Raw genomic sequence first — 18,488 nt, forward strand, 5'->3', positions numbered from 1 at the left:
TGGACTCTCAAGGAAGCCGCACGGTCCATGATAGCCGATTCCGGCATTACTCAGAAATTTTGGGCTGAGGCTATCAACACTGCATGCTATACACAAAACCGGTCTTTAATAAACAGATTTCACAACAAAACACCGTATGAGGTCTATTTTAACAGGGTTCCCAAACTTAAGTACCTCAGGATTTTCGGTTGTAAGTGTTATATACACATAAATGGTAAGACCCAACTCACTACTTTTGATGCAAAAACCGATACCGGGATCATGCTAGGATACTCAGCAGTAAGTAAAGCATATAGAGTATATAATAATAGAACTGCAACCATGGAGGAAACAATTCACGTTGTTTTCGATGAATCGGTTGAAAGCAATACTGCTTCATGCTTTGATCTACACAACAGATTGGAAAATAACAATATTCATTCTGATAGTGAAGATGAGACTCCGGTCTTCAGGCGGTTTGTCCATGACCAAATGGGTAAAATTGAAACCTAGCCGGATCAAGCTGTTACACAACAGGAAGCTGACACTTTGGTCCAATCCGAGGAAGTCGGTCGGTCTGACAATCTTGTTCAGCCTACCGACATGTCTAGTCTTGATCAAGTAAACGGTAATTTGGTAGACATCCCTGAACTGAATCTCAGAAGAAACAGTAAACATCCTCCTGAGCAAATTATAGGTGACCCTTCAGAACCTGTTCGAACTAGGGGTCAACTTCTGGAAGGATACTTTAATTCCGCTTTCATATCCCAGATTGAACCGAAAAGAATAGATGAAGCATTGTCAGATCCGGATTGGATCTTGGGAATGCAAGAAGAGCTAAACCAGTTCGAGAGTAGTAAAGTCTGGTACCTAGTCCCTAGACCGAAAGATCAATCGGTCATAGGAACAAGATGAGTATTTAGAAACAAACTCAATGAGGACGGTTTGGTCACGAGGAACAAAGCCAGATTAGTGGCTCAAGGTTACAAACAGGAAGAAGGCATTGATTTTGAAGAATCATTTGCCCCTGTAGCTAGGATTGAAGCCATTAGGATTTTTCTAGCCTTTGCTGCTTTCAAAAACTTTAAGGTTTTTCAAATGGATGTTAAAAGTGCATTTCTGAACGGTGACCTACGTGAAGAGGTGTATGTTGAACAACCACCCGGTTTCAAAAACACTGCATTCCCAAACCATGTATACCGGTTAAATAAAGCTTTATACGGTCTAAAGCAAGCACCTAGAGCCTGATATGATACACTGACCCCATTTCTAGTACAACATGATTTCACCATTGGTTCGGTGGATAAAACATTGTTTAAATTTGAAAAGAAGGAACATATCCTACTTGTTCAAATTTATGTAGATGATATTATTTTCGGTTCCACTGATCCTAAGCTATGTGATAAGTTTTCAAAAATGATGACTGACAAGTTTGAAATGAGTATGATGGGAGAATTAAGTTTCTTCCTAGGTCTTCAGGTTAAACAACTCAAAGAAGGAACATTCATTAGCCAACCTAAGTACACCAAGGAGCTACTAAAGAAGTTCGGGATGGACACTTGCTCCTCGGCGGCTACTCCAATGAGCTCATCAATTAAACTGGACAGGGATGATGAGGGCCAATCGGTAGACCAGATTGCATACCGGGGCATGATCGGTTCCCTCCTATACTTGACAGCGAGTAGACCGGACATCCTGTTTGTAGTTGGTGTATGTGGGAGATTCCAAGCAAATCCAAAACAATCCCACTACACAGCCGCAAAAAGGATACTGAAGTATCTAAAGGGCACACCTGATGTCGGTCTGTGGTACCCAAAGGACTCGTCCTTTAATCTAACAAGTTACTCAGATGCAGACTATGCAGGGTGTAAGATTGACAGGAAAAGCACAAGCGGTACGTGCCAATTCCTAGGTGACCGACTGGTATCATGGCACAGCAAGAAATAAACATCGGTGGCCACATCTACTGCAGAAGCTGAATACCTGGCGGCCGGAAGCTGCTGTTCACAATTACTTTGGATACAACAACAACTGAAGGACTTCGGTGTTATGGCCGAAGAGTCCCCGATTTTCTGTGACAATACAAGTGCCATTGCAATCACCTACAACCCGGTTCTCCACTCCAGAACCAAACATATCGACATAAGGCACCACTTCATCAGGGAACATGTCACGCTGAAACATATCCGGCTGGAATACGTACCGACTGATCAACAAGTAGCCGATATCTTCACGAAGCCCCTACAGGAAGCTAAGTTCTCTCAATTCAGACTTACTCTCGGTTTAACCGACATTAGTCAGATCCTTCCTAAGGATGCTTAAAGGGAAACCGGTTCGGACAGATAAAACCGGTAGTTCCTTCTAAACTGTTGGACTTCAAATTTTCAAGATACCTATAGAATAACCGCCCAGCTCATCAGATAGAGTAAACCGACCGGCTACTTGGTGCATGCACCAAATAACCGCATCGGGATGAACAATTAATGACTGACCGGTTTGGAAGCAGGTTATTCTAGATTATTTGAATTCCGAACAGAATTGGAATAATTATTAGTGTTTAAAGATATCTGCTCTGAAATAATGCCCTTTCAAAGTAAACTGGTCACACCTAAAAAGACGTGAAGATCTGTTGATATCCTTCACAGTCCAGGTCTATGACCAACACCCTATACTGCAAACATACCTATTTCATGCAATACATATTTATCCTACAGTTAATAGATATCATCTCATTTAATACCGGACAATAGGATAGCCCCCCAACTAATATTTAAGTGATGCAAACATTCACCAAAACACTCACAAGACAAAAGATCATTCTCTTACTAATGCAAAAATGTCTCAGTTCCCCAACATCCTTCAGGTTGATTTTCAATCCTGCTCAAGCACAGAACACTATGAGGTGTACAAAATGATCAAATCCCTGGAAGATACCGGTCTTCGGTACTTCCTGGACGACAAGCACACCATTTATCCTAAATCCATTCTGGAGTTCTTCTATCACGCCAGGGTGTTCAGAGGGACCCCCCACTTTGAAACTCACATTCAATCTAAAGTGGGAGGTATCATCTTTGACTTCACCGAAAGGGACTTCGCGCGGTGCTTTAGCCTGCCAAAGCACGGGTTGACAGATCTAGATGTTCCAGCCGACATAAAGGCCGAAATCTCCATCGCCCTCGCACGGTCAGACGAACCGGTTGAGGATAAGGTACAAAATCGCACTTGAGAGCTAAATATCAGCTCCTCAATGATGTGATCGGGAGGAGCATTTTCGGGAAAGATGTCACAAATACCTACAGTACCTCGAACTTCAACATGATGGCGGCTATAATCACCGGTACACCGGTAAACTAGTCCAGGGTGCTGTTTGACGTCCTTATCTGGATGGTTGGCATCCGATCAGTCGGTTTCATTCCCCAACTAAGCTGCCTTCTTGTGGAGCTTGGTGTTCCAACCTGTCCCGGAGAAGGTTTGAACCAAGCCCAAGTGTTGACTAAAGAAGTAACCGACTCCTTTTATGAGCGGTTCGAGAGAGCTTGGAGGAGAAGAAACCGCTGCAATAACCGCAACGGTGTCGTCAACTCTCATGAACACTAAGTCACTCCTTCCTGCACCCGGTCGTTTTGCTTCATGCACCGGGTGCATCCTTATCCAACCTATCTTTGATCGTTTCGGCTTGATCTGTCTTCTTCGGTTTCACTGATGTTCCGTTTGATTCTATGCTTTCTTCGTTATTACTCATGCCTTTTTCGGCACTATCTATGTTATTTTCGGTCTCCTTTGATTAATCTCGGTTATGTTCTTGCAATTAATGAAAAAAAAGAATCCTTAATTAATGAGATAACCCCCAACCACCTGAACATTTAATATCCAACTAACCTGGTTACTTCTCAACTAATACCTACCTCGGGCTCCGAAATCTGTCTCTTCCCCATGCACCTTGGAAACATAAAGATTCTTTTGTCTAATAAAACAAAACTCACAATCAATGGTTAGTTTTTCCCTCCAAAAACGATCCTATATAATGAGCCATCTTCTAATCAACTTACCACATCCGAAAGCATAAAACACTTCTGAAATCCTTTGAATTCCATCTCTCTCAATACCGTAATCATGCCGAGCCGAACTTTGGGAAACTTTCTAAGCATCGATTTCAACTCATGTATGGAAGAATGAGACGGAAATCATACAAAGAAAACCATGTTTGAATCCTTTATTGATACCGGCCTTCGAACCTTCCTCGAAGAATCCGGTCCCATATTGATTGAGGATGTCAAGGCATTCTTCAGAAGTGCCTGCATCAGGGGCGACTACATTGTCTCTACGTTAAGGGACCACACCTTCTGGCTTGATGAAGCCGAATTTGCCTCCCTTCTCAATTTGCCCACAGAAGGGTTCTCTGATTTCCCGACTCTGGAGGGAATTGATGCATTCTACTATGCACTACTCTTCTCTAGAAACCTTGATCCAGTGGAAAACTATGGGTTAAAAACCCGCCTCGGTCGCAATGCTCAACTCCTTCTTGAAATTGTCACTCGGTCCATTCTGTGTCAGTCCCCTAATCAGCGGTACTCAAAGAATACCTACAACATGATGACCAACATCTTTAGCAACAAGGCCATCAATTGGTCCACGGTCATCTTCCGACGTCTGAAATCCATGGTAATAACCAAGAAAGGTCTTGGCTTTGCACCTCACATCAGCAAACTAATCCTATCATACCGACCAGAGTTCGGACCGGGCACACCGGCCGCCCCTTCAAACATTCTTGATAAGGATTCGGTGGAGGAAAGAATTTCCAGAATGTTTCTTCCATAGACTGTAATTTTCCATTGTTTATGTATGCCTATTCCAATACCGATTTTTCTGTCGGTTTTCTTTCTGCAACATTTCTTGAATTCAATCTCATTTCAGTTTAAATGACCGGGTCTTCTTAATACTTTGAATATTTATCTAAGTAACCGGCTAACATCTTCAACCTATAACCGCGTCCTTATCCGGTCACATAAAATCGCTTAACATAAAAAGATTGCAAACACTCTGATCATTCAAAATAACCGGTTAAACTTAGAAACCGCACCATCAATCGGTTTCAAAAAGAAGAGTGCGTCATCAATGGCATAAGCAAAAGTTTTGGAGGGAAATTTCCCGCCCAAAACTGCCGCCTCTCCTTGGTTTACCGCCCATGGTTTGGCGCCTTTTCACTCCCGCGCACGGTTTGCCGCTCCTTTCAGCTTGGAGGGAAAATTCCCGCCCAATGTTGATGGGACGGTTGGGCTTCCAAACCGCATCTATAAAAGGGACTCTCGGTCATATTAATTCATTATCACGTGAATCTGCTTTCTCTCTCTAAGCTCTCTAACTCTCTGAAGCGGTTATTTCTCAAACTCTCTCAAAAATCTCTAAAATGGGGCGAGATTCGGCTTTGTTTAAGCACCTATCTTAGGTGGATTTCGAGGAAATCCGGCTGAAAGGTACGTCCGAGGCAAAGGAGGTTATTGACCGGGTAGTCAAAATCGGTCTGGAATATTTCCTTGGCGGTCCTCATGTTCTCTACAAAGATGCGGTCGAAGAATTTTTCAAAACCGCAACTATCACTAATGACAAAATCACCGCAACTGTATGCGGTACTGAAATAGAGCTCACCGAGGCATCGGTGGCAGAGAGCCTGCGCCTTCCAACAACCGGCCAGGATGCAACAGCGGACATTGAGCTCAAAACCTTTGAGGCAGCTTGCCAGATTCTCTCGGCGACTAAGGAGCCGATAAAAGTATCCGGCAGCAAATCAACGTTGAAACCGGAGTATATTCCAATCTGTGACATTTTCGCAAGGGCGATTCTGGCGAGGGGAGGAAACTATAGCAACCTAAAAAGGGACAAAATCAGGATGTTGATCGGCCTGATAGAGGGAACAAAGGTTAACTGGGCAAAAGCGGTGTTCAACAACTTAATGGATATGGTGAAACCAGACTCAAAACCAGTCATGGGGATACGCCGTTCCTCTCGGTAAGATCTTCCTTCATCACAATCTCAACATCAGTCCCGGCGTCATCGTCGCAGATAGATGCCTCATCAGATCAAAACAATTTTTAGAAAGGAAGCAGCCGGCCCCCGGTTCCACAGGTGGCCGAAAGAAGAAAACCGACAAGAAAGCGGCCCCAGCCAAAGCAAAGGCAGAAAGCAAAGGAAAAGAGAAAATAACTTTCTCGGAACCGCCGCAGCAGACGGAGGATGTAGAGTCGGCTTCCCGCTCTGAAAGAACCGATACAGAGAAGGCCGAGGACGAAAGATCGGTCAATGAGGACGAGCATTCGGCCCAGAGCCCCAATAATACCGGTCCTGACGCCAATCCTGAGACCACCGAGGGTGGTGAAGAGGATGGTGAAGAAGGTGATAAAGAAGCCGATGATGAAGGCGACGACAAAGAGAAGGAGGAGGCCGAAGAAGCAGAGGCCGATAAGGTATCTCTGAAACTCCTTCAGGGCATCAAAAAGCGAGCCGAGTCGATTGAGGAGTTATACCTGGAATGGCACGAGCACCGGTTCGGCACACCGTATAGGGAAATCCTACCGGGCCACACAGACTTGGAATGCATCCAAAGACTAGATGAAGTGGAGGACCTGATCATGAATCTCACAAACTCCAACACAATTCAAGAGGTATTACACCGAACCTGCCTCTTAAAACCAAAGGTCCAACTACGGAAGCTAACCACACGCATCCGGAAAATTACGGAAGAGTTCGAAGCGGTGGGACCGGAAGACACCTTAACACCGCGGGTGTTAGAAAGGCTTGAAATAGCCAAAGGAGACCTCATTCAAGAAATTGACCGGCTAGAAGCAATATGCAGTCAAAGAAAAATACCAGTCTATACTGCTCCCCGGATCTAAACGAGTCCGGATCACTGTCCAACACCTCCAAGGGAGAATGCGGCATCAAAAGAATCCGATGAAAGAGCCGATCCTAATCTCATCGGGCAATCCCCTCCTCCACAACCGGAAGTCTCCGAATCAGACTTCACAAAGGAATGGGTTGAGGGTCGTCTTCAAAGGCTTGAAGACTCAACAACAGAACGGATTGATAGCCGCATACAAGAGTTTGACGAGTCCGCGGTTCAGCCGTTCAAGGAGAGATCCCAAAGAATCGTTGGCTCGGCACTCAAGTTCGCCGACACCACAAGGTATCTCTTGAATAACAATCGGGACCGACTCTCAGAAATCGACGAAGATCTACAGGAAGAGGCGGCTCTGCGCAGTAAATACTTTAAACGAACCGTAATTTTGGAGGATTTGACTTCCGAGTTAAAGGAAGACTTCGACCGGCTTGAAAGAGAAACCGATCAACGATTGGCGGAGGTTGCTCAAGACCTGGTCGGCACAACACTCGGACGGGTCTCCGAACTCGAGAAGAAAAATATGGGTCTCGAGGCCGAACTCAAGGCGCTTTCCGAACAAGTTGCCGAACTGCTGAGGGTTAAGATGAACGCGGACGCCGCGGCCGTAGAGGCTGATGCCCAAGCGGCTAAGAGGGTCCAAGATGCGCTGGATGCTGAGGCAAGTAAAGAAAAGGAGGTACCGCGACCGTCGCAACTTACCGAAGAGGAAGAGGAAGCCGAGCGGATTCGAAGGTCAGAGGCCATGTTCCCAGGACTTGCTAAGAAAGCAGCCGCTCAGGCTGCGAAGGATGCTGAGCGGTTGGAAAGAGAAACACGGAGGCTGGAAGGCTTCGCAGCCGACAACAAGAAGAAAAAGGCGGTCGCCTCCGTTTCAGCGCCGAAAAAGCGAAAGAGGGAAGCCCCAAAGAAAGTTCAAATAGCCGACCTGCTCAATGAGGTCACTGAAACGGTCATCACGAGTACATCGCAGCAGGCTACTCCGGTCGAAGAGGATGAAGTTGAAGAACACCTGCAGACCCGGTCTACAAGACAACGATTTCCCGAACCGGCCAGTCAACCGCAACCGAAGAAGAAAAAGCGGAGCATATATGACTTCTCGGACTCGGAATAGGGGCTCTCTTTCCTTTACTTGTCTTAGTGTTTTTACATATTGTGTTATTTTCGGTTATCTATCTTATATATAAAGCTATTTTTGAAACCGGCCATCTTTTGCGTTTCCACTTAGTTTTGATAATTTTAAATAAAATAATCAAAAAGGGAGAAATTGATAAGATAAAAGATAAGACTTTTCCAAAAATTTTCTCAAAATTTTTCGAAAAATTTTCCTAAGTCAATTTCAAAAATCCGGACAAATAAAACAACCGGCCTACGGTTGCAAACTTACATGATTTTGATAATTTTAAATAAAATAATCAAAAAGGGAGAAATTGTTAGATAAAATCAGACCGGTTCAAATAAACCTAACTTAAATAAACTTTCCATGCAGGAACAAGGAACCGGACCGGATAAACAAAAGAACCGGCTAAAGAAAACTAACCGGTCAAGCTAGTAAACCGACCAAGAATACCTGGAACTTGACCGCACAAAGAAAGGATCGGCCAAAGCTTAAAACCGGAATCATCAAACAGCCGATCAGCCACAAGGCAGAGGAATAACCGGAAGAAGTCCGGTTACATCACTCATACCAAAAGTCATTCGGTTAAGACAAATGGCCGACCAGTACAAGAAGACAATTCGGGTATCTGTTGAGAATGATACCAAAGGAACAGACTGAACACTTCCATATCCATACAAGTCTGAGGAAAGACTGTAGGTTGCAGAAGACAGTACTACCGGATCTTTCCACTTCGGGATAAGTCAGAAAGAAGATCTTCCAAGTACAGACAACTGTCCAACAGATAGTGCCTACATTGAGTAAAAGACAAACCTAGCAGGTCTGTCTTACATACCGGAAGAACAGACTGCCAAGTCTGAGGTTGACCATCAGGTCTGAGGAAACGACCGCAGGTCTGAATCTCTGAAACACTGAATCACTGCACTTCTGCTCAGCCAATCAGATTCAAGGCAGTGAAATATGACCGTTGGCATATTTCACCTATAAAAGGGGCAGTTGAAAAAGAGTAAATGAGGGACACAGCGCGACACAGTGGGACAAGTGAGAAACTCTAAGAGCATTTATTCTACAAGTGATAAGACTGTGTTGTTCTAAGAAAGCCTAAGTGCTAAAGTTAAAGTGTGTTTTACAATTTCGGTTTAATTGTAAGAGTGTTATCGAGCGGGAAATAAGTCTCGATCGGATTGTACTTGTATTCCTTAGTGAATATCCTTCTCGCGGTTTCGAGAGGAAGGGGTGACGTAGGAGTTTTATCTCCGAACATCCATAAAATCTGTCTTATTATTTACTGTCTGCCGGTTTCATTATCTAACCGATCCGTACCGCTATAACCGACTTAACCCTATTCAAGCCGAACTTCCAGATTACCGAAGCCGACCCATCAAATTTCAAACCTCCATTATATAATACCGATTCTGCCCATCATATAAGTGTGTTGCTTCAACCTGAAAGCAAACCTCTTCCGCGCTTGAACCTAGTTCAAGGGTTTGTGACAGGTTGTGTAGTATTGAAACCCCGGTGCTAATCTCTAACCGGATTAACCACCACCCTTCGAGTGAGAACCGCTAACCGGTCCAACCCCCGGTCCTCTAGCGGCTACCTAGATCCTAACAGAAGTCTAATAAGAGATGATTATATATTGTTTAAACTTTAAGTGAAGTCACAAATAAGTCGAAGTTTATTTTGATGCAATATTAGTTTATTTATTAAACAATAATATTAATTATTATTTTTATTAAACATAATAATAATAATAATAATAATTCAATTTTATAATATTTCAGGTAAAAAAATTATATTTATTTAAAATAGCATATAAAATTTAATTGATTATTTTTTGTCACCCAAATTAAGTTACAACCTACTAACCTTACTTAAATATTTTCCAATTAACCTCATTATTAATTTTGTTATCTCTTTTTAGAACATTTTGTACCGACCTCTTATTTTATCTCATTACTCACTTATATGTATATATATATAGTTTTGAAACAAGAATTTTTATGGTGTTGACATCAAAATGATTGTTCAGTATTAGACATTGAACATATATTTTAATTAATATTTTGACTTTTGATGAACAAGTACAACGCTTTATTAAGTGTGATTGAGATATGGTTTGTCGAGTGATAATATGTCGGTATCACTTGAAATTGGTTAAAAAATATGAATAAAATATTTGATTGATCAAAGTGTGAGGTCATGATGCTAAATGTTAAAAATATGAATCAAATATTTGATTGGTCAAAATGAAGTGTAAGGTCACGAGATTAGAGTTTTATTCGGAAAAAATATGTGATGAGATATGTGAGAAGATATGTTGTTTTACCGAAATGAATAAAAGATGGAATGAAAATGTTTTATTTTTATTTTAATATATTATTAGTCATTTATTAAGAATGGTAAAGATTAAATACATAATAATATTATTTTTTTTATTAAATTTATTTTATTTATATTTTTTATCCGTGTATCGCGTGAGAATCTTCCTAATTTGACATAATATGTAGCGAGAACTAGTTGTTTAATCTTGCCATCTTAATCTCTCTATAAACTCAAAAGGAGTAATATTAATTTTTAATTGGTTAAATTAATATAATATTTTTACTTAATTTTTAATTTATTTTTAAAATAAAATAAATATATTTTTAATATTTTAATTGATAAAATGAGTAATTTAATAGTTAAAATTACATACTTTGTTCGGTTTGAATTATTGGAATAACTCAAATTCTAAAGTCATCCATTCACTCCTCCTCTTTTCTATCACATCATTTAATTCATAAATTAAAATATTAAAATATTTTTTATTATAAATTATTATTTATTATTTTATTATTATATATAAATACCTTTTAAATCTTTTTATTCGAAATATTTCACCTTCTCAAAATTATTATAAATCATTAACTCAAAATTTTTAAAACTCTTGTCTAGACAAAGTCATAATGAAGTGATAAATAAGAAATTTATAAAAAAAATTGAGTAAAATCTCAAAAATTAAATAAATAAAAAACCTATAACAAACTATATCTAAGTTGTAGACTCTCTACCATCATATTCTTTTTGACTTATGTAGATTTTTTTTTCTTATAGTTGTATTTATATATCCAATTTTTTCTTGAATATTTTTCTTTATTCTTTTTAGACTATTATTTCTCAGTTTGGCTCAAACAACTTCTTGATTGAACTAAAAATTATTAAAAGAAAATTGATATGAATGGATTCTTTCTAACTGCAATGAAAATTTGCAGAAATCAAACTATACATGTTAGTAAGGAAAAATATCTCACACCAAATTAATAAACTCATCTGATTCCCTTTCTTATCCGCACTTGCACATTTTCAATGTAACAGTTTCTCAACATTTGTTCTCATAAAATATAAAACCATAAAACATGTCATTTGTCACACAGAAACATCAATCTCTTTTGTGTCTCTCTATACCATTAATTGTCAAAGGTTAATGAAACAAACATCAATTAAAGCCAAAATAATCAAATACATAATTCTGAAGTTATAATTCGGGAAAAACAGAAAAAAAAAATATTCGTCGCCTGAGAGATTCGAACTCTCGAGGGGAAACCCCATGTACTTAGCAGGCACACGCTTTAACCACTCGGCCAAAGCGACTTTGATGTTTATATATTTTTGATATAAAAATTTATTATATATTTAAAATTAGAAATAATTTTAAAAAGTCATTAATACTAAATCTAATTGTTGGACCAATATTGTATGCCCTAGAGCAAAAGTTAATTTATTTATAAGCAGAACAAATACAATAATAATGAATTGGTGCAAAATCTTTTGTCTTTCATTCAGAAATAGCTAGGGTTGATAATTAGTAATTACATCAAAGATGACAAAAAAAAAACATGATATTTGTTCTCAAAAATCATTTCAACCACTTCAATTTATGTCAATTTGGAAAATCTTGATCAACATGACTATATGCAACCATATAAAATCCTTCAAAGTTATATTCATGGCACTGTCAAATTTAGCCACCTCAATTATAGAAATTTTCAGACAATGCAGATTCAAAAGTTTGTGAAGGAGCTCTTTCATTTTCTGACATTTGCAAACTATCTACACTTTTTTACTTCAATAAAGATGTATTCAATGAGATGGATGATAAATCCAATTCTATTGTGTTCTAAACTACCCAATTAGCTAAGGTTAGATATTAGAAATAATAAAAAGTTGAAAATATCTTATGAGCATTGACATATCACATATATAAGAAATTACAAGATAATGACAATATCATATAATACATATTATTGTTCATAATAAGCTAATTAAAAGACACTTCTGATACAACCTTTGCCCCCCTTCCTCTTGCTATGTAAAGGCCTATATGATGAGTCAATTCCTGCCCCAAAATATGAAGTAGTAATTAAAAACAATACCAATCTAACTAAAAAAAATGGGTTTCTGAATTCTGATTAATAAGTTTTACCTGTGGATGTGCAATAGCACCTTTAGTGTTTCTTGCAACATGACTTGGAATATCAAAAGTGGCACATCCAGAGGAGTAAACCAAAACCTCTTCAAGAGGAGTTAGAAATCCACTATTCTTTGCAGATAGAGCTGAACAAACAAAATCTAGAACACATATATCTGTGCATATTCCTACAACCAATATCTTCAAACAGAGTCCATGTTAAATTGGTCAAAATAGGATATAGAACACAGCAAATTAAACAATAACATGTTATATAATATTAATTACCCTTTGGATCTTGTTGGTTTTGACCCAATTGATAAAAACATTGGAACCATCCTTTTCAGTAGAACCAATATACCCATTGATGCAATCCTTGCGCCTGATAGTTACATTTTCTTCATTTTCCAGCCATTTCAAATCTGCAGATCATAATCAAAACCAGAAACCATATCATCATCTTCTTCTTCTTCTTCTACCAAATAGAGTTTTGTTAATAGTTACTTACCTGGAACTAGTTCTGATTCATCCGTTCCTGCTAGACAATGGGGAGGGTAAGGGTGCTCAGGTTTATCAGGATGGTGAGTATCAAGAAGAGCATAAATCGGCCATTTATTTTCAGAAAACTTCCTGGAAATACGAACTGTCTCCTCAACCATTCCAGATATTTGTTTATTAGGTACGGCTGGAGCCTGTAGTGGGTATTTCAATATCATGGTTATGATTATTCTAACATAAAAGGTATTTCAATATCATGGTTGATGCAAAAAGGATACACAATTAGAAATACCAAATTTCCAGCACCGACAGTACAAAAGCCATTGATGACGTCGACAACAACAAGACCGGTGTTTACATCGCCGGAAAGTATAAGAGGTTCTTCTTCGATTGGAAGCTCCGTTTTCAACAGATCAAGTACTGATGGTGAGACCATTTTCTTGATTTTGATGGAATGGAATAGAGAGATAAATTTGAGAATATAAGATGATCGGTGATTGATAGTAAAGCAAACTATTAGAGAAGGTGAATGGATATAGTTGAAGAAAATTCAACATTAGAAGAGTCAGTCAATGTACGCAAAGACATGTGATTTGTTAATGGCGCTTTCTCATTTTTTAAAGTTTGGTTTCTTTAGACTTTTGAGTAGGTGGACATGGATGGGTCTTTCAATTATTATTATTTTTTAATGATGTTTTACTTTTATAATATTATGAAAAACAAAATTATATAAAGAATAAATGTATTAAAGTGATTCCTATCATTATCATTTTAAGTTAAAAGATGGGCAGATGTCTAATTATGAATCAGGCCGGCCGCAGTTTGGGACTAGGAAAAATAAAATAAAATTTATTTTATAAGTAGAAGGAGAGAAAAATGAAATATTAATTTTTTTTTTTTAAAAATGACCATATGAAGAGACAATTTAATTTTGTTTTTAAAAAATGACCTCTTTTGATAGAATTTTGTATGAACATGGCATGGTTATGTGTAAGAGAGTGAAAATTATTACATGAAAAATGATAATGTTTTAGAAATTTTTTAAAAAATTTCTCTCTAATGCACAAGTGATAGACCACGTCAGATTCGTGACTTTACTTTCGTTCATAACTTCGTTGTCCCTATCACTAGGGGCGGAGTCACGCTTGGGCTAGGGTGGGCTCAAGCCCCACATAAATTAAAAAAACGCTTTGACTAGGGTGGGCTCCATCCCCACTTAAATAAAAAAAAGAACGGGACAAATTAAGTGAATAAATGAGGCAAATTTTATCAATTGAAAAGGAGGAAAGGCGGAAAACTCACAAAACCTCAATTTGTTGCTCGTGTTGTGCGATTGACGCTGCCATAACCCTCCATCTTGTTGGTTCGATTCCAGATTTCAAGTGGTCTTCTTCGCTCTGGCTTCCGATCATCTTCTTCCATCAGCTTGCTCTCGATTTGGTTCGTTCTTCACCCATTTCTCTGCATTTTATTTTTTTTAGTTTATCGTATGAATCAACAACAGTTTATGTGTGAGTGTGTGACTATGTCCGAATTCCATTAACAGTCCTCAAAGAACAACAAAATAACCATGATATTGTGTTTGTTTTATTTAAATTTTGTTAGGGTTATAATGGAACTATTAACTATGAAAGCTAAAAGAAAAACTATTAACTCATTTTTTAATTCAAAAGATCAGTTATGTACAAGTCAATGGGGGTAATTAATCAACTATCGATATCTCAAATGTCCCTGCTCAAGAACCTAACAAATCTCCTAGAATTGATGTTGATGTAAGTTCTCTTGAACCTGATCCAACATTACGTATTCCGATATGGAAATATCCTTTTAATCAAATGGATGAAATTAGACGAGCTTATATCAAGATGGGGCCATATCAACCTATTAAAGATGAGTACTCGCTGACCAAATTTGGAAATCAAAATCGACGGTTCCAAAGTCATTGGTTTAAGAAATTTACTTGGTTAGAATACTCTCCTTTAAAAGATTCTACTTTTTGTTTTCCATGTTTCTTGTTTGAACATAAGCAACCCCGAAAACCTGCATTTACAACAGATAGATTCAAATATTGAAATCGAGTTAATGATAGGGATATATGCGTTTTTATTATGCATATAGGATGTAATACTTCACCACATAATAGTGCAGTTGAATATCTTTATAATCTAATGAATATCCCTTGTCATATTGACAAAGTACTGAATGCATAGTCTTCAGATTAAAAACAAAAGAACATATTACGGCTTACAACAACTATTGAAAACATTCGGTGACTCAATTTGTAAATGTGTGCATTGAGAGGGAATGATGAGTCTTCATCTTCTAATAATCGTGGAAATTTTATCGAGATGATAAAATTTATGGGAAAAATTGAATGATAGTATTGTAAACACTATCTTAGAAAAAGCTCCAAAGAATGCAAAGCACACTTCTCCGAATATTAAGAAAGATGTATTGAATGTTATTGCCAACAAAGTGAGAACAAAGATTCGCCAGGAAATTGAAGATGTCAAATTCTGCATTTTAGTTGATGAAGCAAGAGATGCATCTAACAAGGAGCAGATGGCTCTTGTGTTAAGATTTGTGGATATTGATGGGTTACGAGAACGGTTCATTGTCATTGTAAATGTGGATGATACTGTTGGCCCAGGAAGAGAATCACTCACAAAACTTTGAGAAATTTCTATAAAATCTTAAAAAAAAACAATTACAAGACTTTGTTATCTCTCTCTTATTTTTCTTCCTCAAATGAGAGCAACATACACTTTATTTATACTAAAATAAAAAAAACTCTTAATTTTCTAATTTAATGAAATTTATTGAAAATATTCTCTTTTCCTCATTATTGCAAATATTTTGTTTTCTTCATCATTGCAAATTTGCCGTTTTCCTCATTAATGCAGATCTTCCATTTATTTGTAAACGTTGTAACAGCCAGGAGTAATACAACATTCTCCCCCTTAGTCCTGGCATGGTTCGAGATCACGAACACCGATCAGGTGTCGCATCATCACCAGTTTTGATGCTGGTAAAGCTTTCGTAAGTATGTCGGTCTTCTGTTCATCCGTTCGAACAAACTCTACTTTGATTTGACTTCCTTCAACACACTCTCGAATGAAATGATATTTCGTGTCGATGTGTTTGCTACGACCATGAAAAACTGGGTTTTTCATGAGTGCAAGTGCAGACTTGTTGTCAACGTAGAGCTTCACTGCCTTAGGTTTCGAACCACTTAGTTCAAACAACAATGATTTCAACCAAAGTGCTTGACACGTTGCCGCTGCTGCCGCCATGAACTCTGCTTCACATGAGGATAATGCCACTGTTTTCTGTTTCTGGGAGTTCCACGAAACAAGACTATCGTTAATGTAGAACGACATGCCCCCCGTACTTTTCCGGTCATCTAGGTCACCTGCGAGATCACTATCAGAGTAACCCATTATTTCCTCGTCACCGCCTCCTTTTCGAAACACTATACCTAAGTGTATAGTGCCTTGAAGGTATCGAAGCACCGGCTTCACTGCCTTGTGATGTATCTCAGTTGGCCTCTCCATGAATCTACTGACAACACCAACAACATAAGAAAGATCTGGCCTTGTATGAAGGAGATATCGCAGACAACCAATGACTCTTCGATATTCAGTTGCATCAATTAGTTGTCCTTCGGGATTCTTATAGAGTTGAGCCCTATGCTCCATTGGTGCCTTTGTTGAGTTACAATCAAGCATTCCAAATTGGTTCAACACCTTTTTGGCATATGTTGTCTTCTTGATCGATACACCTCCTTCGAACTGATCTAACTTGATTCCAATGTAGTATGAAAGCAATCCGAGATCATTCATCTCGAACTCCCCCATTATCTGCTTCTTGAAAAGTTTGACACCCTTTGGATCTCCACCTGTTAAAATAAGATCATCCACGTAAATACCAACAATAATTCGGGTATTAGCATTGCCTCTTGTGTACACCGCTTGCTCCTGTGTACACTTTTCGAAACCCATTTTCTTCAAACTTTTGTCCAACTTTAGATTCCACGCACGAGGAGCTTGCCTCAGGCCATACAATGCCTTTTTTTAATTTAAGCACTATATTCTCCTTCCCTGTTGTCTTGAATCCTTCCGGTTGAGTTACGTACACTTCCTCTTCCAGTTCTCCATTGAGAAAAGCTGACTTTACATCGAGATGATATATTTTCCAACCACAATTGGCTGCCAAGGAAAGAATGACTCGAATTGTGTCCATTCAAGCAACTGGAGCGAAGGTTTCTTCGAAGTCAATGCCTTGTCGTTGCACATATCCCTTTATAACTAAACGAGCTTTGTGTTGGATCAACTCACTATCTGAGTTTTTCTTGAGCTTAAATACCCATTTGAGTCCAATTACCTTGTGTCCGACGGGCAATGGGACGAGAGACCACGTCTCATTCTTCTCTATGGCTTCAATTTCTTTAGTCATTTCTTCTTCCCATTGTGGTTGTCCAACCGCTTCATTGTAGCAAGAAGGTTCCTCCGTCTGTGCTAACATCAAGTCTTCAAAATCAAGTGTCACTCGAGGTGCTTCTTCCAAGATATCGGTCATGTTCTTGTATCGAACAGGTCCTTCATCACTCCCAATGTGTCCACCTGACCATGGAGTGGGTAAACCATCACCTTAGTCTGTTTTTTCAGTCACTTGCTCGAGCTGTGGAGGATTCGAGACAGCCTCTTGGAACATTTCTGAAGTATACTGTCCTCTTGTCGATCCACTCTCAAATGGGATCATTCGAATTCCAACATGCTCGTGATTAACCTCTTCGTAAACTTTGATGGGTTGATCACTCTTTTCATTTTGCCAATCCCATACTGCACTTTCTTCGAACACAACGTCACGACTCACATGGATCTTGTCATTTTGTGGTTCGAGCAACCTGTGTGCCTTACTTCCTTCTTTGACACCTAAATATACAAACGACTGACTTTTGTCGTCTAACTTTTTTAGATGGGGAGTGGTCACCTTGGCATGCGCAGTACACCCAAAAACACGAAGGTGCGCTAGGTGTGGCTTCATTCTAGTCCACATCTCAAATGGAGTTTTGTCTCGAACAACTTTGGTTGTAACCCGGTTGAGAAGATAGACTGCATGACGAACTGCCTCCCCCCAATACTTGCTCGGGACTGCCATGCTTTTGAGCAAGGACCTAGCCATGGCCATCACTGTTCGATTACGCCTCTCCACCACACCATTTTGTTGAGGAGAGTATGGTGCTGTGAATTGTCGCTCTATCCCTGCTTCTTCACACATCTCTCTAAATTCCCTCGAGAAGAATTCACCTCCTCTATCTGAACGAAGGACTTTGATTCGAAGTCCGGTCACATTCTCGACCAATTGCTTCATCTTCTTAAACGAAGAGCATGCTTCGTCCTTTGTTTTCAACATATGGAGCCACATCCACCTGGAATTATCATCAACAATCAGCATGAAGTATCGATTTCCTCCTGGGGTTGATGGCGTGATTGGCCCACATAAGTCAATGTGTAACAATTCGAGTGGCTTTTTCGCTCGAAACTTGGCTT

General features: G+C 39.1%; 1 protein-coding gene and 1 non-coding gene across 2 annotated transcripts; both read right to left on the reverse strand.

The window, feature by feature from the left end:
- Positions 1 to 11,539: 11,539 nt before the first annotated feature.
- TRNAS-GCU lies at positions 11,540 to 11,621 on the reverse strand. Its single transcript has one exon. It is a non-coding gene; the product is annotated as a tRNA-Ser (tRNA).
- A 565-nt stretch (positions 11,622 to 12,186) lies between these two features.
- LOC124938679 (nicotinamidase 1-like) lies at positions 12,187 to 13,419 on the reverse strand. Its single transcript, XM_047479164.1, has 5 exons — positions 13,229 to 13,419; positions 12,947 to 13,130; positions 12,727 to 12,860; positions 12,454 to 12,639; positions 12,187 to 12,366 (listed from the first exon to the last, which is right to left on the reverse strand). Exons 1-5 carry the CDS (start codon positions 13,370 to 13,372, stop codon positions 12,289 to 12,291), a joined length of 726 nt encoding a protein of 241 aa, XP_047335120.1. The 5' UTR covers positions 13,373 to 13,419; the 3' UTR covers positions 12,187 to 12,288.
- Positions 13,420 to 18,488: the final 5,069 nt, after the last annotated feature.

The sequence above is a fragment of the Impatiens glandulifera genome, chromosome 5, assembly GCF_907164915.1.
Source record: "Impatiens glandulifera chromosome 5, dImpGla2.1, whole genome shotgun sequence".
Classification (NCBI taxonomy): domain Eukaryota; kingdom Viridiplantae; phylum Streptophyta; class Magnoliopsida; order Ericales; family Balsaminaceae; genus Impatiens; species Impatiens glandulifera.